Source organism: Canis aureus, chromosome 32 (assembly GCF_053574225.1).
Source record: "Canis aureus isolate CA01 chromosome 32, VMU_Caureus_v.1.0, whole genome shotgun sequence".
Taxonomy (NCBI): domain Eukaryota; kingdom Metazoa; phylum Chordata; class Mammalia; order Carnivora; family Canidae; genus Canis; species Canis aureus.
In genome coordinates this window covers 22,946,318-22,970,993 of record NC_135642.1, presented here as the reverse complement: position 1 = coordinate 22,970,993, position 24,676 = coordinate 22,946,318, and the positions used below count along the sequence as shown (strand labels likewise).

Below are 24,676 nucleotides of genomic sequence, written 5' to 3'. Positions count from 1 at the left end.
AAACAAATAAAGTGTTTAAAACAAAAATACAACTGTTAGATGGTTGTTAGCCTAACTAGCACATTCTCCTTTCTCCCTATAGTTCTGTATGAAGGAAAGGCAAAATTTCAGTAAGTTACTTTGTGATTATGGAATGAGAATAGCTAAGCTCATGAATTTCTCAGCTGACCCAGCTTAAAGCACTCCTAAAGGATATCTTGGTCGAAGAGTTGCCTTCTTGAATTCTTGAATTCTAAGTACATGGTTGCCTGACAAGCGTCTTCCTTCTTTGCTCCTGAAGGAGTGCAGTATAACACTTGGTTTTTCAAGTTGCAATCCCAACGCAAGTCTTCCTGTCTGAGATTCTTCCTAGGAAACTCTGATTGAATGTTTTGATGGTTTCCAAACTCCCACAGAATTGCTTTTTACTAGTTTAACTCTTAGAGGTCAATCTTATTTCCAAGTTTCTGAGAGACACTTCATTGAAATGACCTTTATAGTACTGCCAGTAGCTACTCAGATGCCTATTAGAATGAGGATTAGAGGTAAAGACAACAGATTTGGTAATTAAGAAGGCCATTGGATGAGTTTGTTGCCAGGGGTTTCAGCAAAGTTGTGGAAGTGGACCTGGGGTGTAGACCAATGAATGGAACATAAATTTCTTCGTGGGATTTTTATTGAACATCTAGGACATGCTGGCCTCTGGGAGTGAAATACAAGCAAAAGTGGACGAGGTCTCTGTCCTAAGGTAGCTTATCTGGGCGGGAAAAGGGCCAGTGAATTGTTATTACTCTATTAATAGTAATAGCAATTAATGTCTCATGATACAGTGTATGTTGCTGGAGAACTCTGCAGAGATGTGATAGCATTTAAAGAAGTGGACCTGACCTAGTGTAGGGGCTCAAGAAAAGCCTGAAATGATGTAGAATGGGGGGAGGGAGGGGGATGTGAGAGATGCATATGGTTAAGAAGGCAAAGCGGAGCCGGGAGAGATTGTGGAACGGAGCAGCACAGGGCTTTGGAGCGCGCAAAAGACAATATGCCCGGTTACAGCGCGAGAACAAGTACGAGAATCGGACTGGGCGAGTCCGGGAAAGCAGAAATTATGAAGTCCCTGGAACAGGCGGGAAAGGGGCGGGGCGGAGGGAGGAGAGGCGGCTCCGCTTGTAAACTACAATTCCCAGGAAGCATCTGGCCGGCGGACGTGAGGTAACGCGCGAGCCGCGACCTTTGAAGGAAGAAAGGAAGTGGTTCGGCGTCGCAGGGCCGGAGCCGCGGGGTAAGGTAGGCAGGGGCGCGGCGCGGCAGGGGCGGCCGGGCCGCCGCGGGTCGCGGTCGCCGAGCGCTGCGGGGCTCCGTGTCGTCATAAGGCACGGCCATTTTCGCGGGCGGAGGCGGCCCGAGCGGGCGCTGGGAGAGCAGGGGCGGGTGGGCCTCGGCCACCCGGTAATCGCATCTTCCCCGGCGTGTCGTTGCAGAAGGAGCAGTATGTCCGCGGAAGTCCCCGAGGCAGCCTCCGCGGAGGAGCAGAAGGTGAGTGTGGTCGCGGAAGGCCCAGAAGCGAGCGCGCCGGGGGCCGGGCCTGCGGGGCGGCCTGCTGCGGCCGCGTGCGGAGGGGCGCGCCCGCCGGGAGTCGGGCGGCGGCGCCTGGTGCGGAGGGCGGGTCCGGCCCTCACGGCCCGGGCTCTCGCGCGTCCGCCGCCCGCAGGCCCGGCTGCTCAGCGCCAGCGTGGTGGGAGTGGGAGCCTTGTCCACGTCGGCGCCGCCCCTCGGCCGGGCGCGTGGTTCCTTGCCCTCGACTGCACATGCGAGCGGGTTTTATGCGTGGAACCTGAGTTTCCCCGTGAGTTTCACTTTGCGCAGGAAGTTGTATTTCTCCCGTGAAGAACTAACTCTGCCACTCCTGGTGTTGCCCGCATGCCTTTAACTCCTGAGGCGGTCGTCGCGCGTTTGGGCGGGGAGTTCAGACCTGGGTTGGCAGTTCGGTTCCAACCCTTGTTGGCCCCGTGACCTTCACCAGTCGCTAAACTCCTTAGTTTTTAGTCTCCTCATCTGTAAAAGTAAGAATAGCGATACTTCATGCGGTTGTTGTGGGGCTTCAACGAGCTAGGTGACTTCTGTGCTCAGAAATGTAAAGCCACTGGGATCCGCATATGGTACTTGTCTGGAAATGGAAGGCTTGGCATTTAAAAAATTTTACCAACTCAGTTGACCTGGATTTTCGTAGAGACAGGAATCTGTAATATCCTTCAGAGGTAGGAGGGTACGCCACAAATCCGTATACTTCAAATTATGAGTATTGAGGTTTTCTTTTTTTAATCTACGCTAGTTCTTGCCTGTTCCACCATTATTCCTGTTGCCCTACCCTCCTAGGTAATTGTGGCTGCCCTACAAAGGCCCAGGATACCTTGTTTCTTAAATTGTTGATGGAAAATTACCAGCACTTTTTCTTGAAAAAAAAAAATCAGAAGGCATTATCATAAATAGGATTTGGCCTAATGCTTGGACTTTGTAAGGGCTTCTGCTTAATGTTCTACCCATGCTCCTAATCAGGTTGGAAATTTAATTAGTGTGTTCTAAGCCCATTCCATATATTCTTACAAGTTAAGTTTTCTTCAGTTGGATGGATCTGTTACATTGTTATTATTTTAAAAAAAGAAAAAGCAATAGTATAAATAAGAGGCCAAGTTAGGATATTATTAGGGAATATTCCGATGAAGGCTGTGTTGGGTATTTTTTATGTTTAACAAAAATGAACTTTTAGGACAAAAAAAACACAAAAGTAGTGTAAAGATTACAGTAACATGAAATGTCAATTATTAACTAAAAAATATTTATTGTGGTGTTCATAATTGCTTGGGATTTAAGAACTCCGGGAAAAAAACAACAAATTGTCTCTATACTGTTCTGTCCTAAACACTAAAATCAACCTCAGTTTTGACTTATGATATAGAAGAGTATGCTATGTAATTTTCTTTTGTGAGATTTGTTAGTGTGTTGCCAAAGTGTAAAGTGTTGATTTCTAAAATGTAAATGCTTTTACCTGGAACAGCCTAATGTTCTGACCCTTAACAGTATGAAACATGTCTTGAATGTTTTCTTTTCATGAATATCTACATTAAAATTTTAATTCAAGTCCTGTGGTTTTAGGGCTGCTGTCATTAATACCAAAGTGTAGGGGTAATATAGTGTCCCTTCTTGCATTAGGGATTGGCTGTAGATGTTAAGTGCCTGTAGCATGGATACCATCCCTAAACATGAGAATGTGCAGAGTCACTTCTGTGTTCCTATGGGCCAAATCACCTGTTTCTTCCATTTGGAAGAATAGTTAGATGACCTAAAAAATTGGATTATTCTCTCTGTACCCAGTTGACCTTTCAATTAAAGCCAAAGTATTCAGCTAAAATACCTTTATAGTTTTATAGTACATTAGCCAATTGCCTCTGAAAAATTAACAGAGATCAGCCTGCATGGAGTAGAGCTAAGTCACTGTTTCTCTGAGTGCCCCTTATTAAGAGAAGAAAACTGTATAGACCACTGTTTTTTTAATTGGGATATTAACTAAATATGTATGAACTTGAAAATAAGTATAAGCATCTGTTTCTTTAATACTGCTTTAAAATTAAAACGGGCACCTGGAAGGCTCAGTTGGTGGAGCGTGCAACTTTTGATCTCAGAGTGGTGAGTTTGAGCCCCACACTGGATGTAGAGATTACTTTAAACATTTTCTTAAAAAATTAAAAACAAATACAAACAAAATTAGTGTAAATTATTGTGTCATGGTATTTTGCTGAAAATAAATTTCCAATGTATTGAGAATGTGGTATCAATTGTTAAAGTGCGGGAACTCTTCAATATGGCAGGTTAATGGTCCCCTAGTGATATGATGACTCAGTTCTTTTTAAAGTGTAATCTATGTGATCATTTAACTCTAAGGTCAAAAATGCATCATTACATTTTAAATTGAGCTCTGTTCTTTTCTCATTATCTTGGATAATTAGAGTAGTACTGCTCAGTCTCGGTCATAAATGAAAGCTCACATGGAACTCATGTGGCACTTAAATATGAGATGGCATTTCAGATGTGCTAGTGTATGCTTATATTTTTTCTTGTAGATTATCACTGAAGTGAAAACAAAACATTAAAAATTAAGCAGAGACTTCTTGGATCTGTTACCTGTGATTCCACTTTGAATAACACTAAGCTCAGTCAGACAGGTGTGCGCTCTAGTTCTGGGGTGAGAAGAGGCATGTGGAGACTTAAAATACATAAATCTATTTTCATTGTGAGCATCTTAATTTCAGGGACCCTCCTTTATCTTTTCTCACATAGCATCTAACTTACTCGATTCATTCCATTCATTTTATTCAGAAAATATTGGTTGAATGAAATTTTCTCAGAATTTTTCATATGAAACCATTGGCAAAGTACTATTTCAATATAGATGGCAGTGGTTGTACTGCAGTTTAAAAAGGGGAGGGATTTGGACACCTGGGTGGCTCAGTGGTTTAGCTCCTGCCTTTGGCCCAGGGCATGATCCTGGAGTCCCTGGATTGAGTCCCACGTCGTGCTCCCTGCAAGGAGCCTGCTTCTCCCTCTGCCTGTGTCTCTGCCTCTGTCTCTGTGTTCCTCATGAATAAATAAAGTCTTAAAAAAAAAAAAAGTAGGAGGAGGGATAGACTATAGTAATACGAAAACCTTTGTTTAGACCCACTTTGGAAATCTGAATGAAAGTAGAGGATTAGGGATCCCTGGGTGGCACAGCGGTTTAGCGCCTGCCTTTGGCCCAGGGCGCGATCCTGGAGACCCGGGATCGAATCCCACATCGGGCTCTCGGTGCATGGAGCCTGCTTCTCCCTCTGCCTATGTCTCTGCCTCTCTCTCTCTGTGACTATCGTAAATAAATAAAAATTAAAAAAAAAATTAAAAAAAGATTAAAAAAAAAAGAAAGTAGAGGATTGTATATATTTTTTCATATATACCTGGTTTTTAAGTTTAAAAGAAATCATAATAGCAGGTTTTCTAGATTTTAGTACAAATTTCATCAAGTTAAGTTAGTAAGATGTCTTGGAAGAAGCTAACTCAAGTAGGGCTCTCACTTGAAATATTTTTGTCAGTTTAAAACATAACACTTGGTACTTTTGTGAGTAGTGGAGAAGGAAGAAAACTATTATGTTAATTACTTTCATATATCGCCATTGAAGAGTGGATACAAATTGCTTTTCTATTTTCCCAGTTTTTAAGGAATTGCGGTTAATATTGACATTTGTTGGGGCTGTTACACCACTGCCTTTGGTAACTAAAAGTCTCAAGGGTGTTTTAAATTTTTATTTATATTATATTATATTATATTATATTATATTATATTATATTATATTATATTTATTATATTAATTCACGAGAGACAGAGATGCAGGCTCCATGCAGGGAGTCGGACTAGGAGTCCGATGCGGGACTCGATGCTGAGACTCCTGGACCACGCCCTGGGCCAAAGGCAGCCACTCAACCGCTGAGCCACCCGGGTGTCCCTAATTTTTATTTTTAAACCAGAACCTAGTGGTCTGGTTTGTGCAACCATTAATTCTTAGCAATCTAGAGGTAAACCTCAGAAAAGTTTTAAAATGTTTCTCTTTGCTATCTTAGCAAGTATGCTTCTATACAACAGTGTTTAAGCTTGCCTCTCTTAGTCTTTTATTCTTGAACCTGTGCTACTATAACATGAAATACTTAAAAGATAACCTAATGGTAAAACTGTAAGGTGTTTAGGAAGTTTCTTAACTTTATTAAAAACAGTGTGTTTGTTCATTAGGCTTTTATTGAACACCTGTTAAGTGCCAGCTACCGGGCAAGTAGTAAGGATTTAATTGGACTACAGTGTTTTCCCATAGAGGTTGATAACAATACTGATACTTCCCTGGCAATATCCTCTAGGATTTGTTGGCCTTCGTTAATCTTTTCCTGTGTATTCATCAGTCAGTGCATCAGTGAGCATAATTGCTGAGCAGATAGATGAGAATTTGGTTAGAGTGATCAGATTTGTATTGTTGATATTGCTATGTAACTTTTCTGCTGAAGGCTGAAGAGTAGTACCAGTCATTCAGATTTATTAGCAATCCATGATAGACTACATAATCCCTGATTGGTCTTTTTTTCTGTATGTTTTTATACTTTATGCCCTACCTACTTACAAAAAGGATATCTAATGTATTTCAATAGATTAATTCACAAAACCGTATTCACAATAAATATTAGGCTGTGTACTAGGTATAGAGTATACATTGAAGATAAAGTTTATGTGCTTGCCAAAAGGGTAACCCTCATTTGAAGTAGTGTTCTTAAGTATTTTTTTTTGTAAATGATAAGTGTATATCTTTGTTATGATAATCCTGGGTTTCTCTGTTCCCAGTTTGTAGCCTATAGTAAATACTCCAGAATTCTATTGATCCTTCTATACTTCTCCCCACCAAAGGGATTAGCAGCATAGAAACTGCTGAGCTGAGTGAATCCACTCACATTCTAGTATCTATTCTACAAAGTAGTAAAATTACTGTATGATACAAAAACATCTTAGAGGATAAAATTTTGAAATCAGATTTGAATCTTTAAAAATACTTCTTGGCTAAGCTTATCATTCCCCTATTTTGCTGACCCTCTCTTTTGTATCTTTTTTTCTCTCCTATTCTGTTTGGGTTCTGTTCTTTGTTTATTAAGGTTGGATACATAACTCATTGAGTTTTCATTTTCTTCTTTAATATAAGCCCCTAAGGGACATTTGTCATATCCCACAAGTTTGGTAAGTATAGAATTTTTTATTATCAGTGAGTTCCATGTGTTTTTTTATTCTTGTTATTTCTTTTAACCTTGAATTATTTCAGTAATGTATTTTTTAAGTTTGTACACATTGCAGTTTTAATGAGTTAATAAGCATTTTAATAATGTATTTTAATTTCTAAATAGTAGGGATATATAAAATTTTTATTACTGACTTTTAATCTTATTAACTATAGTCATAGGTGGTGGTCTGGATGAAAATGGTTAAGACTTTTCCATTTGTGCTTGGGAAGAGCATGTATTTCCTTTTTTTTTTTTTTTTTTTTTTTTTTAAGAGCATGTATTTCCTAACTATTGGGTGCAGAAATACAATCTGGTATCGTGACTTTCTTTTTCACCCATCAATTGCTGAAAGGTGTGTTGAAATATCCTATGCTGATAGACTTGTCACTTGTTACTGTAATTCTGTCAACTTTTGCTTTATATATTTTGAGGCTTTTTTTTTTAAGATTCTATTTTTTTTAAGATTTTTTAATTTATTTATTCACAAGAGACAGAGAGAGAGAGAGGCAGAGACACAGGCAGAGGGAGAAGCAGACTCCATGCAGGGAGCCGGATGTGGGGCTCAATCCCAGGTCTCCAGGATCAGGCCCTGGGCTGAAGGTGGTGCTAAACCGCTGAGCCACCCGGCTGCCCAAGATTCTATTTTTAAGTAAATCTGTATACCCAGCATGGGGCTTGAACCTACAATCCTGAGATCAAGAGTCCCATGCTATACTGACTGAGCCAGCTAGGCTCCCCTTTTGTTGTGTATTTAACCTCCAATATTAAGACTTTAAAATTTGAAAAGCTAATGCATCAATTATATCTCAGCAAAGTTGGGGAGAAATTACAAAGTGACTTGTCAGTATACATTAATGTATGCCAATTTCTTTGCTATTCCTGTATCTCAAGCCTTTTTCAAGATTTATTTTCATTCTAGCTGAAATAAATGTTTAGGAATTACTTTGAAGGATGTACAGAAACATGGAATCACACCAAATTCTGTGTGTCCTTTGCATTTTTTTAACATGACTATAGGGATAAATTGCTTATTTTACCTGACTTTATCAACTAGTGTTTTATCTGGAGAGTAGGAACCACTTTTGGTATTTGAAACAGAAAGGGATGTGTTTAGGGAATTAGGGTACAAATTATTAGAAGGGTGGAGGAATAAAGGGGGAAAATGTTTCTGGAGGTGAAAGCTCTTGGGCTACTGCTTGTCCTCACGTTGTTGGTGGCCATCACCAGGAACAGAGTCGATTCTTTCTCCTATGCCTTTTAAGCTGGTGTATAGTCCTTAGCAGAACCTAGTAGGAATTCAGTCAGGGAAATACAGTTTTTGACGTCTAACTATAGGGATTTAGGGGAGTGTTTTAAAGAAGGGTGAGTATGGGCTGAATGCCAGTGGACACAGTCTGCCACCTGACATGTTAATTATATTTAACTCTAGGTTGAAAGTCCCAAGCATTTCAACTTACTGATAAGTTGAAAATATATAACTGTACATTTGCAACAAGCTAAGAAGGTTTCTGTATGGTCCATGAAAAGTATCCTAGATGTCTGGATGGGATGTACTGTGTTTGAGAAATGTTGATTTGGTCATATTTTTCCCCCTTTTGGTGTTAAATGCAGCTGAAATTCTGAATCCAGCTACAGAGTTGCAGCTAGCAGACACTTGTCCTTTTATCTATGTATTTGGAAAGAAAGTTCAAGGATTAAATTGTTTTTCTAGGACACATATCATAAATCCATTCCAAACCTAAATGATACTTTCTTCTGTTGATGCTGTTGCCCAAAACGGTATTTAAAATAAACTATTTTGATTTAATTGAACATGCTTAGTATTATGTATAAACATATACAAGAATGTATTCTTTATTTAGAAAATACAGGAATGCCAGATACAGTGGTATGTTGTGTACAACTTTCTTCCCCTCTTTTATTGAAAATTAGGGAAACCTGCAGAAACACAGGAAATTAGGGCAAGTTGCTACCACATACTAGAAATTTTAAGGAATTTCTCTTAGATATAGGGAACTGATAATTCAACTCAAAGGAAGTGAAGAGCCTTTATTTACCAGGCCCAAGAAAGCTGGATGGTTTTATTGGAAACGTAGGACTGTTAATACCCTTTAGTTTGAATGTGTGAGGACTCAAAGGCTATAATCAAGTTATAGTTCTTTTCAACTAACATCCAAATTTAAGATTAACCGATTTATAAAACAACTGTATCAGGGGACCCAAGAATAAGTTCCTTTTCCCAATTCCCTCTGAGAAGCACCACTGTGAATACAGCTGGACCTGTGGCAGATGCCTACAGTGAAAGCTGAACCACCAAGGAGAAACTCTAGCCCACCTTCCTGCACTAAATTGGTAATCTTAAATTTATATTATTTCTTTAGCTTGGGTGATGAATACAGTATAGTCCTACCTTACATAGGGGTTAGATTCTAAAGTTATCAAACAAATTGTATATAACTAAAATACCCTTGAAGAACCCCAGTGAAGTCCCAATCGTAGTGGAGATAGCCCTATCAGTTCTCAATAGGACATGTCACTTTTTTTAATCTAGTGGTTGAACAGATACCTGGACTGATTCTTCAGTTAATTGACAGCTGAGGTGTAGTAGATTTCTAGGGGCTGAGTTCTTAAACACTAGAATAATAAACGGAACACTGATACACTTCAACTCTGAAAGAACCCCAGGATTGAGATCATTATGGGAATGGCAGGTTTGCATCACACACCTCACATTTGAGCTCTCTTTGGGGTCATACTCTTCTTGAATGGAATGACTGGCAGAGTCACTGATACTATTTAGAGGCTCTGTCTCTGGCAGAGCACACAGAGTTGAATTTTGTGTATATCAAGAGAGTGATATGACCACTTAAAGAGACTGAAAATCTAAATAGATACATGAGACTGTAGCATAAAAGGAGGAAGGTAGAGCACTTGAAGCAGAAGGGGGAGCACACAATATAAAGGAGGCCCCATAGAAAAAGTATATTTGACAGCAGCTGCAGCAGCATTAATCTCAAGATATTCCAAGACTAAAAATGAGATGTTGTAACACATGAGGAAGCTGGTCAAGATGAGGGAAATACTGACAATGTATAAGGTCAACAAAGCTAATTATAAAGCATGCATTAATACAATTTTGAGGAAAATGGATGGAAAAATCGTAAGTTATTTTGGGCATAAATGATTTGCTTGCTGTATAGGAACAGAAGGCTTGGCATTTATGGATATTCATTCATTTTTGACATTCATAAATAACCTGGAAGAATTTTTTTATATAAATTTATTTTTTATTGGTGTTCAATATGCCAACATCTAGAATAACACCCAGTGCTCATCCCATCAAGTGCCCCCCTCAGTGCCCGTCATCCAGTCACCCGCACCCAACCTGGAAGAATTGAGATATGCAAAGGTATGTGATTTTGCCTGGCTGACATACAGAAATGAGTTCATTAGCTGGAAAGTGCATTTTGTCTTTGCCCAGCATTGCCTATCAGGGCAGCTTTGTTTTTCTTTTTTTTTTTTTTTTTTTTTAATATTTTTTATTTATTTATGGTAGTCACAGAGAGAGAGAGAGAGAGAGAGAGAGAGGCAGAGACATAGGCAGAGGGAGAAGCAGGCTCCATGCACCAGGAGCCCGACGTGGGATTCGATCCCGGGTCTCCAGGATCGCGCCCTGGGCCAAAGGCAGGCACTAAACCGCTGCGCCACCCAGGGATCCCAGCTTTGTTTTTCTTGATTGATTGATTCTTCTTCAGTACTTACCACAAAGTGATAAACATTGCTCCCCTATAAAGTATGGTTCTTGGGGGGAAAAAGTAGACTATATCAAGACTGCTGTTAAAAGTGAGTAGGTTTGGGATTCCTGGGTGGCTCAATGGTTGAGCGTCTGCCTTTGGCTCAGGTCGTTGATCCTGGGATCCAGGGATCGAGTCCCATATCAGGCTCCCCATGAGGACCCAGTTTCTCCCTTTGCCTGTGTCTCTGCCTCTCTCTCTGTGTTTCTCATGAATAAATAAAATCTTTAAAAAAAAAAAAAAGTTAAGTATGTTTGGGGCACCTGGGTGGCTCAGTGGTTGAGTGTCTGTCTGCCTTTGGCTCAGATCCTGATCCCAGAGTCTTGGTATCGAGTCCCACATCAGGCTCCCCACAGGGAGCCTGCTTCTCCTCTGCCTATGTGTCTGCCTCTCTCTCTCTCTCTGTGTGTGTCTCATGAATAAATAAAATCTTTAAAAAAGGGGGGAGGTGGGTTTTAGTGGACTCAGCCTTTCTGTCCTGTGGCTCTACCTTGTGGATGGGGATTGGATCCACTTGGAAGGGGAATGAAGAGCTTGAGAAGAGGAGAAAGAATAATGGGAGGGGACAGGACCTTTTTCAACTTGACAAGTAGTTTCTGTTGACCATGAAGGACACTAGGACACTCCAATCACTAGAGTCTGCAGCTGGGATCTTGGGAAAACTGACAAAAGTCAGTGCAAGAAAAATGTCCCTTCTTAAATGCCAGTAGTATGAGCAATCATACCGTATAAAAACCTAATGTAGGTACAACCACCATGTCCTGAAATGAGACACAACTATTTGAAAGGACTGATCTATTCCCAGGACTGAGACTGATTCACTGGGTTATGGGATAATTGACCTCAGTTTCTGAACCATGAAATTTCTTGGGAAACTTTCAAATGGAAGAATGCTACCCAAAGTACGGCACTTTGGGATTTTGATATTATAAGCTGAAGGCATCTGAGAAATAGCATGTGCAGAAAGGACTTTTGGCTTTCCCCTGAAGCAGATAATAAGATCCGCAAATGAGAGGTGCCTTCTGTATAGCTGGAGGAAAGGAACTCCCCTACCTTCAAAGATAGAGGGACACAAAGAAGACTGAACAAATAAGCCTTGCTCCTTTCCTCCATTTACCACTCTCAGCTCATGTTCCTTTTTGTCCTGTCATATTTTTTTCATTTTCTCTCTACTTTTGATTAAACCTAGTATAAAAATGAGGTTTAAACATATCTTTGGTCTTCATGTTTATGAAGCCTCCTGTATCACATAAAATTTGTATTAAATGTGCTTTTCAAAAAAATTGAGTGAATAGGCTTTGGGGCACTTGGTTGGCCTAGTTGGAAAGCATGCAACTCTTGAACTTGGGGTTATGAGTTCAAGCCCCATGTTGGTTGTAGAGCTTACTTACAAAAAAACAAAACAAAACAAAAAAAAAAAGGGCACCTGGATGCCTCAGTTAAGCATCTGACTTCAGCTCAGGTAATGGTCTCAGGGTCCCCTGATAGAGCCCCATGTCAGGCTCAGCAGGGAGTCTGCTTGTCCCTCTCCCTGCTGGTGCTCTCTCTCTCAAATAAATAAAATCTTCTAAAGAAAAAAAGAGAATAGTCCTAAAATATTGATAGTCATTTGGTTAGAAAACACATTTTTGATACATTGAAGAATGGTACCTTTGGTATGAGCAGTCTGTCATTAAATACAGGGGGAAACTAGGGAATAATATACACTGATAGGAAGATTGACAAAGATACTTCTCTTTAAAAATACCAAGGCTGGGTGGCTGGCTGACTCAGTTGGTGGAGCATACAACTCTTGATCTTGGGATTGTGAGCTTGAGCCCAATGTTAGGTGTAGAGATGACTTAAGAGAAATAAAAATTTTTTTTTAAAAAGGTCTTCTATATTGAGTTAGGGAAAATCTTCTGGTAAATAAGTTGTTAATTCCTATTAAAGAATCTCAGTGCTTCCAATCATACATGAATCTGGATTAACAGATCTTTTTGTGTTTTAAGAGTATTAAGATGGTTCTCTGAATGCAGGCAAAGAACTGATGAGTTCCATGGAAGGTGACTAACTATAAATGTATTATACATGACTGGAAAGTAATGGCAAGCAAGACTTCAGAGCTGAGTTATCTTGATATTTTTATCCAGTGTGTGGGGTGTACACATGCATCACAGCTATAATAGAGCTATCACATGGATCATTTGAAAAACAAGACAGAGATGTTTTAAAAGCTTCTGTGCTTGATTTCTCAGTCAGATGCTGCAGTATTTGGCATTCGACAACTGAAGTCCAGATCTAGATATTAAAAGGTGAATTGTTTTAAATAAGTAAATTGTAATAGACAAGTTATTTTAAATTATTTCAGGAAATGGAAGATAAAGTGACTAGTCCAGAGAAAGCTGAAGAAGCAAAATTAAAAGCAAGGTATCCTCATCTGGGACAAAAGCCTGGAGGTTCAGATTTCTTAAGGAAACGATTGCAGAAAGGGGTAAGTTCTCTATATGATCTTCAGATGCTTAAACCCTATGAATTCAGTGTGCTGATTGTGATTACAAAATGGGTGTCTGTGTACATAACTCTGTATCTTACCAGATATATAGATACATAATTTTCCTATATTTTATACCTTTTATTGTATAAATACGTATAAGAATGAACAACTCATCACTTATTTAACTATAAACTATTTTAAACATGTGGAAAGTGCAGATAATAATATAGCAGAACCCATGTACCTACCCCTCAGATTTAATATGTTAATATTTTGCCATATTTACTTCAGTTTTATCTTTGTAAGAAAGAAAATGTTGTAGATATAGTTGAAACCTACCACATGTGTGTAAATATCCTTCTTTCCCCTTCTTTCCAAAAGTTAGGACTATCCAGAAGCTGGCATTTATCTTTCTACTCATATATTTTTTTTAACTTTTACCTGTTTTAAAGATGATTTCCATGCCAGACTAAAAATATTTTTTATTTGGATGAAATCACTTATGTAAGCAGAGCTTATTATCTCCTTTACATAATACATTTTACAGTTACTCTAATACAGTTTATACATGGTAATTTTAGTAGGTCAAATTACTGAAAACATTTTTTCAAAATCTTACCAATTCTTTGTGAGGTAGAAACCATTTAATGCTCAGTAATGAGATCTGAATTGAGATAATGCTACTTGAACAAGATCCTTAGGTTTTCTTTTTTGACCTCTTTGTGAAAAATCAAAGGATTCCATCTTTTCTTTTCTTTTTTTTTTTTTTTTTAAGTAACTTTATTTACCACACAGGGAACAGGGAAAGATGAAGAGAATTATTAATTGAATCAGGTGCCAAATCATGTTTTTCCTTAAGTAAATACCTTGAACACTTGAACATACTGGTATCTGCTGTTTGGTTAACCAACACCTATCCATGTGTATGTGTATGTTTATATGTATAGGTATTGGCCATAGCTATACATGATTATTTTCTCAAATTGCAAAAGGATATTGTTTTCCAGCTTTATTGAGATACTGTTGACATATATATTGTGTAAGTTTAAGGTGTACAGTGTGATGATTTCACAACATACATGTTGTGAAATGTTTACTAGTAAGGTTAGTTAACACATCCCTTACCTTACATAATTACCATTTTGTTGTTACGTGAGAACATTAAAGCTCTACTCCTAGCAACTGTCAAGTATACAATGCAGTATTGTTAACTTACTGTATATTAGGTCCCTGGAACTTAGTCGTTTTATCATTGAAAGTGTGTGCCTTCTGACCAGTATCTCCCTATTTCCCCCACCCCTCAGCTTGTGGCAACCACATTCTGCTGTTTTTACACGTTTAATGTTTTTAGATTCCATATGTAAGTGAAATCATACGTTCTTTGTTTTAATACCGGGAGAGTATGGTAAATGTGGCACCTGGCTGGCTCATTCTGTACAGCATGTGACTCTTGATCTCCAGGTCATGAGTTCGAGCCCCATGTTGAGGGTAGAGGTTACTTTAAAAAAAAAAAAAAAAAAGCTCGCCTAATAAAAATTCTAGCAATTCAAAATAAATACATAAAAACTTAATTTTAAAAGTGGTAAAAAGTACAGGTTTTTTTTTTTGTTTGTTTTATATGAAAGAATAATGTTCACAGCTTTGAAATATTATTTCAAAGTTAGGAATTCAAAGGCAGGTAGGAATTATACCAAATATATAAAAAGGTAAAGTTTCTGGGGGCACCTTAGTGGCTCAGTCAGTTAAGCAAGCGTCTGCCTTGGGCTCAGGTCATTATCTCAGGGTCCTGAGATTGAGACCTGTGTCAGGCTCCCTGCTCAGTGGGAAGCTTGCTTCTCCCTCTACCTCTTTTTTTTTTTTTTTTTTTAAAGATTTCATTTATTTATTCATAGAGATGCAGAGAGAGAGAGAGGCAGAGACACAGGCAGAAGGAGAAGCAGGCTCCATGCAGGGAGCCTGATGTGGGACTCGATCCAGGGTCTCCAGATCATTCCGTGGGCTGCAGGCGGCGCTAAACCGCTGCGCCACCAGGGCTGCCCTCCCTCTACCTCTTCTCCCTGCCCTACGTGTTCTCTCTCATAAATAAATAAAATCTTTAAAAAAAAGTAAAACTTGTGTTCATGAGAAGTAATTCAGTGGGAAAATTATTACAAAAATGATAGTTAATATCTATAGTACATAAAAGGATTTTTCAGATACTCAAGAAAAACATTAAGGTGCTCCTAGATAAAGAATTTTAGCAGGAAAAATATCAGGTGCAGAAAAATGTTTATCCATGATGGAAATCTGTGAAATGTACATTAGATCATATACCATAGTACAATACAACAAAATTAGAAAAATACTTACAGTAATACTGGTGAGGTTGAAGTTGAATATAGTTAATATTCTCTTTGTTGAGTGGAGCATTTAAAATTATTACTCCTTGTGGGAAGGGATATGGATCAAGATTTATAAAGGTGTTCATATTCTTTGAATAATCCCTTGAGGGATTCAGTATAAGGAAAACGTCTTCAAGTTTGAAGATATTTATAGCTTTATTTATTTTTAAAGATTTTATTTATTCATGAGATAGAGAGAGAAGCAGAGACACAGGCAGAGGGAGAAGCAGGCTCCATACAAGGATCCTGATGTGGGACTCGACCCTGGGACTCTGGGATCACACCCTGAGCCAAAGGCAGATGCTCAACCGCTGAGCCACCCAGGCGCCCCTATTTATAGCTTCTTTTTTATTTTATTTTATTTTATTTTATTTTATTTTATTTTATTTTATTTTATTTTATTTTATTTTATTTATTTTATATTTTATATTATTTTATTTTATTTATTTTATTTTTTTAATTTATTTTTTAAAAAGATTTTTATTTATTTATTCATGAGAGACACAGAGAGAGGTAGAGGGAGAAGCAGTCTTCCTGCAGGGAGCCCAACATAGGACTCGATCCCTGGTCTCCAGGATCAGGCCCTTGGGCTGAAGGCAGCGCTAAACCGCTGAGCCACCAGGGCTGCTCCTATTTACAGCTTTATAATTAGAAGTAGCAAGAGTGCTACTTTGAATAAAAGTATTCAGCAGCAGAGGAATAGTTAAATTGTGATGTCAACAAAATAGAATATTTTGTGGTTATTTAAAAGCATAAAGATAATGTAATGTAGGGAATAAGTAGAAAAGCAGAATGAGAAAGATGTTCATTATATTATAAATATAGCTTCGTAGAATATATTTGCATCAAATCTAATTTTAAAATAGTCCCGTTAGGTGTGGTTTATGTAATAAATTATATAATCATCTCTGACTATTAAATTGTTACTTGGATTTGATTATTAACTGTTTAGGAAACTTTTTTCCTTTACCAATCTCCAGCATAATTTATTTGTGTTAACAAGCTTTCTTCCTGGGACACCTGGGTGGCTCAGTGTTTGAGTGTCTGTCTGCCTTTGGCTAGGGTGTGATCCTGGAGACCCGGGATTGAGTCCCACATCGGGCTCCCTGCATGGAGCCTGCTTCTCTGCCTATGTCTCTGCCCCTCTCTCTGTCTTTCATGAATAAATAAATAAAATCTTAAAGAAACAGCAACAAGAACAAGCTTTCTTCCATCAATTGGGCTGTTGTCTTTATAATTTTCCTCTAGCTTCAACTATTTATGGCTTTTTAGTATCTTCAAGTCAGAATTTATAAATACATATCTTGGAGTAAATAGTTGGGAAAGAGAAAATGCTACTTGAATCAAGAAATAATTACATAGGGGCAGCCCCGGTGGCTCAGCGGTTTAGCGCCTGCAGCCCAGGGTGTGATCCTGGAGACCCTGGATCGAGTCCCACGTCAGGCTCCCTGCATGAAGCCTGCTTCTCCCTGTGCCTGTGTCTCTGCCTCTCTCTCCTCTCTGTGTATTCTCATGAATAAATAAAATCTTAAAAAAAAAAGAAATGGTTAAAAAAAAAATAATTACATAGAATTTGAGAAGGGAACTCTTGAATGATATTGCATTATACCAAAATGTCAATGAATAAGCACTTTTATATTAGGGAAATAAAGTTATATTCAACTATATTATTTCTTACTATTTTAAAAGGGTTTCGTTTTTTTTTAGATGTCTGGATCACAGGGTTCTTGGGTTTTAGAGGCTGTTTTTTTTTTTTTTTTTTTAAGGTTTTATTTATTTGTTCATGAGACACACACAGAGAGAGGCAGAGACATAGGCAGAGGAGAGACAGGCTTTCTGTGGGGAGCCTGATCAGGACTCGATCCCACCAGGACTTGGGGATCACGACAGGAGCCAAAGGCAGATGCTCAACCACTAAGCCACCCAGGTGCCCTTGGGTTTTAGTTTTTAAGTTATAAATAGTTTCTTCATTTGGGAAGGTTGATTAGATATTTATATCTAATAGTCCCTTTCTGTTTTACTGTACTCATTAAAGTTATTACATCTATTTTAAGCTTTTCATAATGTGGCTTGTACATTTTGACATATAGACTGTTAAAACTGGGAGGGATATCGAGAAACAGTCTGGCCCATATTTTTTCATATTTGTGAAGCCCCAGAAAAACTGAGAATTCAGTTTTTTTAAGTTTTTTAAATGTATTTATGAGAGAGAAAACATGTTGGGGAGGGGGAACAGAGGGAAAGGAAAAGCAAACTCTGCACTGAGCACAGAGCCCTACTCAGGGCTCCATCTCAGGACCCTGGTATCATGACCTGAGCTGAAATAAGGAGTCAGACAGACACTTAACCATCTGAGCCACCCAGATGCTCCAAGGATTCAGTTTTAAGTAAAATAGCCTTAAAAAGTTAATTTGTCACTTTAGGTGATCACTTAGTGTCAGTGCAATTATAAATACTGATGTAAGTGTGGCTCCTAAATTTGGGTAGGAGGAGGCTTTTATAAGTTTGTCACCAGATGATCCAGAACATGTTTTGCTAATTTTTAAAGATTTGCACTTAAAATTCAAAATTTTTAAGTTGTTAAAGACAACTAATATTGCCTTGTTAGCCTATGTCTGTCTTATGGTGAGAAATGCTGATTCAGTTCACTCCTCTCTCTAGAGCAGTTTCAATTGTTAGCACTGATTTTAGTTTTGTCACTAGCCACATTAAATAAATTTAATTCCTTTTCCCCAAGCAGAGTAGCCTAACAAGTAAGTGAGAATCCCTTATGATGAATTTTCGCTTACTATACAATAAGTATAAGAAACTGACTTTATTACTTTGAGAAAAATATGCTTAAAATGTGCACTGTGTGTTAGATTTCTCATTTTATGCTTTTGACTCAGTAAAGAATTTGGCAGTCTGCTTTGTTTTCCTCTAGAAGCTACTACATTTCAGAAGTAACTCTAATAGGACACTCAGAGTTCTGAGATTTCTTTTTCAAAATTTAATTATTTGAGAGATTGAGCAGGAAAGGGGCAGAAAGGATAGCAGGCTACCCTCTGAACAGGGAACCGGATGTGGGACTCCATCCCAGGAGTCTGGGATCACGACCTGAGGCAAAGGCAGACACCCAACCAACTGAGCCACCCAGGCGCCCCTGAGATTTTTCACTGTACGCATTTTAAAACATGCAGAAAAAAGCTACAGTAAACCTTAAAAGGACATGCTCCAAGTTTCCTTGTTACTACTCAGTGTGTTACATACATATAGTAACACATAAAAAACCGTTTTCTAGCTTTAGACTCTTTGGCTTTAGGCCTGATCTGGCTTATTAAAAAGAATAGTCCCTTGGGAGAGGCAGCCATTGAGACCTTTTCCCAGGCCACTCAATAATCTTAAACTAAGCTGTGAATTCCCAGCTACTTTATTTACCACATGAGATACCCCTGAAGTCTCAGATTTTTTTTCCCCCCTCACCTTTTGTCCATGAGACACTCCTCTTAATTTCTGGATTATTCCTCTTGCCTACTCTAGAAATGTTAGGTTACCTTCCTTTGGGCACCCATAGCACCTTGTGTGCTTACAACAGTGTGATGGTTGGGATTCTGACTGTTGTGCATCTTTGTATATCTCTCCAGGACTCACATGGTGCCTCATGTATAACAGGCACTTAGTAAAGGTAGGTTAATAAACAGGATAGGTGGGAATTAAAAACGAGGCAAATTTGTTTTTACTCTGAAACAGGTACCTCATGTAGTTTAGCTATGTTAAGACTAAACTTTCGCTGTCTTTGCAATTTCTATTTTAGTGATAAAAGGTATCATTACCTTATTCATCCTTCCGCCTAAAAAGTGATAGTTGCACTTATTCAGTGTTTTAGGTGAAAAATAGAAGTGTAGGATAGGGATGTGCATTTTAAGTGATAATTTCTAATGAGTTTATCTCTTCTGTTACTCTAGCATTTATATTTTAACCTTAATTTGATTTTAGTGAACTGTGCTAATTCAAAGAAATGATTTTAAGCCCTTGCAGAAACGTTCATTCTAGATGACAGGAGCTATAAAATAATGGTTTTAATAACATAAGGTTATTGAATTAAGGTAATTGAAAGTGCGTGGCACATCTTAGATGCAAGTTGTGGATTGTTTTTATTTTCAGAATAAGCAAGAATTTCAGTTTGGTTTTTCTGTTAGTAAATGAAAGCTTTGCTATTTCATCTATATTAATGTTTTGTTTAAATTTTTTAAGAATAACTTATTTTATACTGACAGTATAGGGTCACATGTACATGTTAAATCAGTGTGATTGCATATGAAAGTTTTAAATTCCAGTCTCAATTTCTTTTTTCTTGTAGCAAAAATATTTTGATTCTGGAGATTACAATATGGCTAAAGCAAAAATGAAGAACAAGCAGCTTCCTACTGCAGCTCCGGATAAGACAGAGGTCACTGGTGACCACATTCCCACTCCACAGGATCTTCCTCAGCGGAAACCATCCCTTGTTGCTAGCAAGCTGGCTGGCTGATTAAAAGAGCTGAACTGCATGAATCTTCTAATTCCCGTTATTTCTCCTTATTATGTTACTTCTCTGCTTTTTATTTCCTTTCATTCACTAAGTCATTTGCGAATGACAGCTTTGCAGGTAGCGGTAGTGTGTGCTGCTATTGTAAGGGAATATATGTTTGTAGATTTTTTGATTAGTTTAACAGTGCACTGATAAAAGAACATGTTAGAGCAACATAATCTACTTGAAAATAATTGTATATATTACCTAACTTCTAGTGTAGGACTGGTTCAACAAGTAACAAGTTTTTCAATTGTAATGTGTTGGCTTTCTTTAATTCATCTTAATTATAGCTTTGTATGTTACTCTTATTTAATATAACCTCTATTGTATTGATTTCTTCTGTATTTTCCTTTTGGATTTTGTAAAACAGAAGTTTAAGACCACAAGTTGGAAGAAAGGTCACATTCTTTAAACAAAAGTACATGGGGCTCTGAAAGATTTGTATCTCTGTGATTGAACTTGAATGGCCTTAAACCTGTTTCAGCTTTAACAATAGAATTTTACTTGGGCAATATTTGCCCATTCTGGTGTAACTTAATGTGACTCTAGTGCTTAACAGCTGCCATTGAAGCTAGTATTCTTATTCAGTTCTATAATGTTAGAATATCTTTTGTTGAAGATGTGAATGAAGTGTGCATGTGCATCAACTTTTGAATTCACTTTTGTGCCATTTTTGTAAATACAATAGTTTTGCACAACCTCTCACAAATGTCTGTATTAATTTCACATACTAAAAAGTAGATGATGTGCCAACCAGAAGCACAAGAGTTCCTACACAAAACTCTGTATGTCATTAGAGCTTTTGTATAGTAAGAGTAGTTTACAATCTTGGGCTTATAGAATACGAAACTGAAATTTTTGCTTAGTCTGTCATAGACTTAAGCTTTTTCATTTGTTACTAATATCCGTGACATTCAGTGGCCTTGTGCAGATATGATATGTTGCTTAGGCATATCTTTTGTCCTATGCAGAACATTTCATTTTGACTTTTATGAAAATTGCAATTCATGTAATTTATATAAACTTTTTTAATGTAGAAACTTTTTACTTCCACAGTCAATTTGGGGGACACTAGAATAAAAGGCTTCGATACTCTGCCTCCTGTGGCCCTTCCCTCCTTTTCTTCTTGCCTCTTTGACTCAGATCGTGTTCGGCTGTGCTGTTTAGTCTGTTCAGAAGCATAAGTGTATATCCTCACTCTTAAAATTTGCTCTATATTTTATAACAGAATAATGTTTTTCTTCTAATTTCTCAGTTGTTAATTAACCACTCTTAATCCTGTATAATTACTAATATTTGACACTTGTTTAAGTAAAGTGAATTTTATACTGAAACAAATACTTGAGAAGATTGGCCCAGGAACCCATGTCAGGATGAGCTGATAAGTAAGCTAAGTGAATTCTACTTGTGACACTTAGAGTCATTTATGTGGTAGGTGGAACATACATTAAAATATTAGATATTTTGCTTCTATAGATGTCACTTTAATAAAATAATCAATTTAATCTTACTTGTGGTTTATCTAGTTAGTAAATAATTTTAATTAACAGACTTCATTGGGATATATTTACTGCTCTTTTAAGAGTTCTTCCCATAGGTGATATGCTATAGCATGACAATGAAGATCAGTAGTCTGAGATGATAGTATTTTTTTCTTTGTCTTTGACTTGCACAGGGCCTCGCCTCTTTTTGGATCCAGGCATCTTTTCTAGATCTTGGCTCCATCTGTGTACTTGCTTTCCTATGACCCAAATCATTGTAAATGGTGCCTTGAGCATAGCACCTGCGCTTAAAGGCTGCCTAGTGCTCTCAGTAAGACTTGCTGATTATCTTCCTGCTCCACCCACCCCAAAAGGCAGAAAAGCAATGAAATCAGTAATGTTCTAGTTTGTAATTTTAAAGATCAGTTATATATAAACATATTTATGATGGGAGCAAGTAGATTATTCCACAATATGTATGATCGTTGTGGGATCCATTTAAGAGTAGGCAATACCCCAAAGTAGAATTTCTGTGATATCTTGTCTTTTTAAAAAAATTTTTGGTGAATACTTGCAAGCTGTCAACATTAAATTTACACATCTGAGATGATTAATCTGAAAGATCACAGAGACCATGTTATTCTTCACCATGATAGGATTCCTGCTATAGTTTACAACAAGTGATAAAACCTCTTAAGTTTTATTTTGTAAATTACAATGCTGATATTTAACCTACCTCAAAACTTGTTGAGGATCTGTGAAATACTGAGTAAGTGCCCAAAATAAAATACTGTTGATTGTCTTTTTATTAAAAATTTCCTCATTAAACCAACCTGCCTTCTGTAAAGTCACAGTGCTTAAAATCTCAGGATTTTCCTTAGGAAAGACCTGTCAACAAAAATTTGTAGGTATAATTGCTTAGCCTCCATTATTGGTGCTTGGGATAGAGAGGTTTTTAATTTTTCTATTTTTTTGTTCTGCCTCAACTCTCAGTTTATTGACATTATTTGCAGACTGTTTCACCATTGCTTGAATGAAGATGTTGACTAGATGAGTTTAATTCTCCATTTCTCTAATTTCAGAGTTGTGGTTTGAAAAATTGCTAATTTTAATTGTCTTATTTATTACAAATGAATATTGGAGTGTACTGAAGTTGAGGGTAACATATTTCATGAAAATTCGCTAATGTCTGGAATAAATTACCTGTTTTGTGTCCAGTAGCTCCTACTTTGGTGGTACACTTTGAGAAACATTTCATTTTTGGAGGTTACATCTCACTAAAACAATTACCGTTCTTGGCATGTTGGGATAGTAAGAATTGTTGGAATGTTTTGATGAACTGGCAGCAGCATGTTTGCAGTCTATTTACAAGTTATTCAATACTCATGTGCTGCTGACCTAAAAATAAGTCTTAACTATTCATCACGGCAGGCCGAGTGAGGCCTCTCTACTTGTTCTTACTTCAAAAGTTGGAATTAGTTGCTCTTTTTACTTGATGTAACAAAACCATACTTGTGAAGTTTTATCAAAGCTGAAATGTAATCTCTGCTTAAATTGTGCTGTGAATTTGGTGTTTGGTGATCCAGAGGCAGGTAGCCTATAGGAAGAGCACACTTGAGTGTCAACTAAAGGAAGTTTCTCTGGTGGCCTTTTCACACTCCCCAGCATTAAACACATTTCTTGTACTTTTCATTTTCCTTTTTCACCTCATTTTACTTCACCCTGCCCCATTTAAGCCTCCAGATGGGTTTCATTAAATGGTATTTAGGGCTGATGAATTATCATCCTTGAACGTCTTTCTCAGTATGCCACATTTAGGACACATGTTTAATTTTCTAAAACACTATCCTAATCTGGATGACTAATTTGAGCCGCTGTCCCAACTCTGCAACTCAGCATGCACTGCCAGTCTTCTCACCCCCCCATATCCTTTCTCCCCCTAATCCCCCACCACACCTTACAAAATTGAGATCAAAGAAATCTCATTCTGCGATTGTTAATTTAAGGATTTAAAAACCAATTTTAATACTGTTTCACTAGTTTCGGCCTTTGAAGTAGGTAGACTTATGGGTTTTATTCTGCAAATTGCTGGTGGTCATGAAACCATTCATGTTATGTTTGTATTATGTTATCAACCAAATAACGTTTGGAAAAAACACCTGATTTCTTTTAATAAGCCCTCAGATCTGTTACCACATCTCTCATTTGTGATGCAATAGGACACTTTGCCTGTATTAAAAGGGCCAAGAGTAAATGCCTTTTTTGTTGAACATGTCTATAGAGTTGGCAGTTAATGCTGAAATTTGTCAAATAGCCCTTCCAAAATTATACTTGTGAAATATACAAAAAAATAAATTGATCTACTTAATTTCTATTCATTTAATTTGCAGTTTTTGTCTTATTTACATTGTTTTTCAGGAATATTTCCTGAAGTTGGTATCTTTAGATTTCAGCTACTACTATATGCGGAAAGAATTTTGTTATAGTCTGTCTGTTTTAAATTACGTATGATAGGGATGCCTGGGTGTCTCAGTGGTTGAACATTTGCTTTTGGCTCAGGTTATAATCCTGGGGTCCTGGGATCAAGTCCCACATCGGGCTATCTGCAGGGAGCTTGCTTTTCCCATCTGCCTGTGTCTGCCTCTCTCTGTCTCTCATAAATAAAATCTTTAAAAAAAAGTATGAAAATGACATCCTAACGATCTTACATTTGTTAAGGCTTTGTGATGAAGGTAACATTGTTTGCCTTCATGTTGGGGGTCTTCTTCAAAGCACTTCTAGTATCCTACTGTTGGAAATAAAAAGATGGATGAGACAAGGAGCTTACATTCTGAAAAATTATATAACATTTAACACTAGATAGAAGGTGTTACATTCATTAGGAGAGGAAGAAATAAAGTTATGGGCAGTCTAGAGGAATAAGTAATTCAATTTAGGGGATAAATGGGAGGAGTGTTAGAGGAGGGACTTTGGAGAGGGGGGTTGCAGCAGGCAAGGGAGACAACATTTAGTAGAGGGATTACTATTTTCAAATTGGCAAGGACTTGGGAAAATGTGGACTGAAAAAGGAAGTTTGGTTGGAGAGCATAGCATGTGAAGGAAGGAACTCTTGATTTTTCTCCTTAACGTTGCCTTTTCTTCCCAGCCGTCAATTCAGTAAATGATACCACCATGCGTTT

General features: G+C 37.8%; 1 protein-coding gene across 4 annotated transcripts; it reads left to right on the top strand.

Moving 5' to 3' along the window:
- The first annotated feature begins 1,166 nt into the window (after nt 1–1,166).
- On the top strand, nt 1,167–23,875 carry ARPP19 (cAMP regulated phosphoprotein 19). 4 transcript variants are annotated; one of them, XM_077881145.1, is made up of 4 exons: nt 1,167–1,263; nt 1,458–1,512; nt 12,958–13,080; nt 19,804–23,875. In XM_077881145.1, exons 2-4 carry the CDS (start codon nt 1,468–1,470, stop codon nt 19,972–19,974), a joined length of 339 nt encoding a protein of 112 aa, XP_077737271.1. In that variant the 5' UTR covers nt 1,167–1,263; nt 1,458–1,467; the 3' UTR covers nt 19,975–23,875. The 4 variants fall into 4 exon arrangements, with proteins under 4 accessions (XP_077737271.1, XP_077737272.1, XP_077737270.1 ...); XM_077881146.1 differs by having other exon boundaries at nt 1,181–1,258; XM_077881144.1 differs by lacking the exon at nt 1,167–1,263 and having other exon boundaries at nt 1,350–1,512.
- The last annotated feature ends 801 nt before the right edge of the window (nt 23,876–24,676 follow it).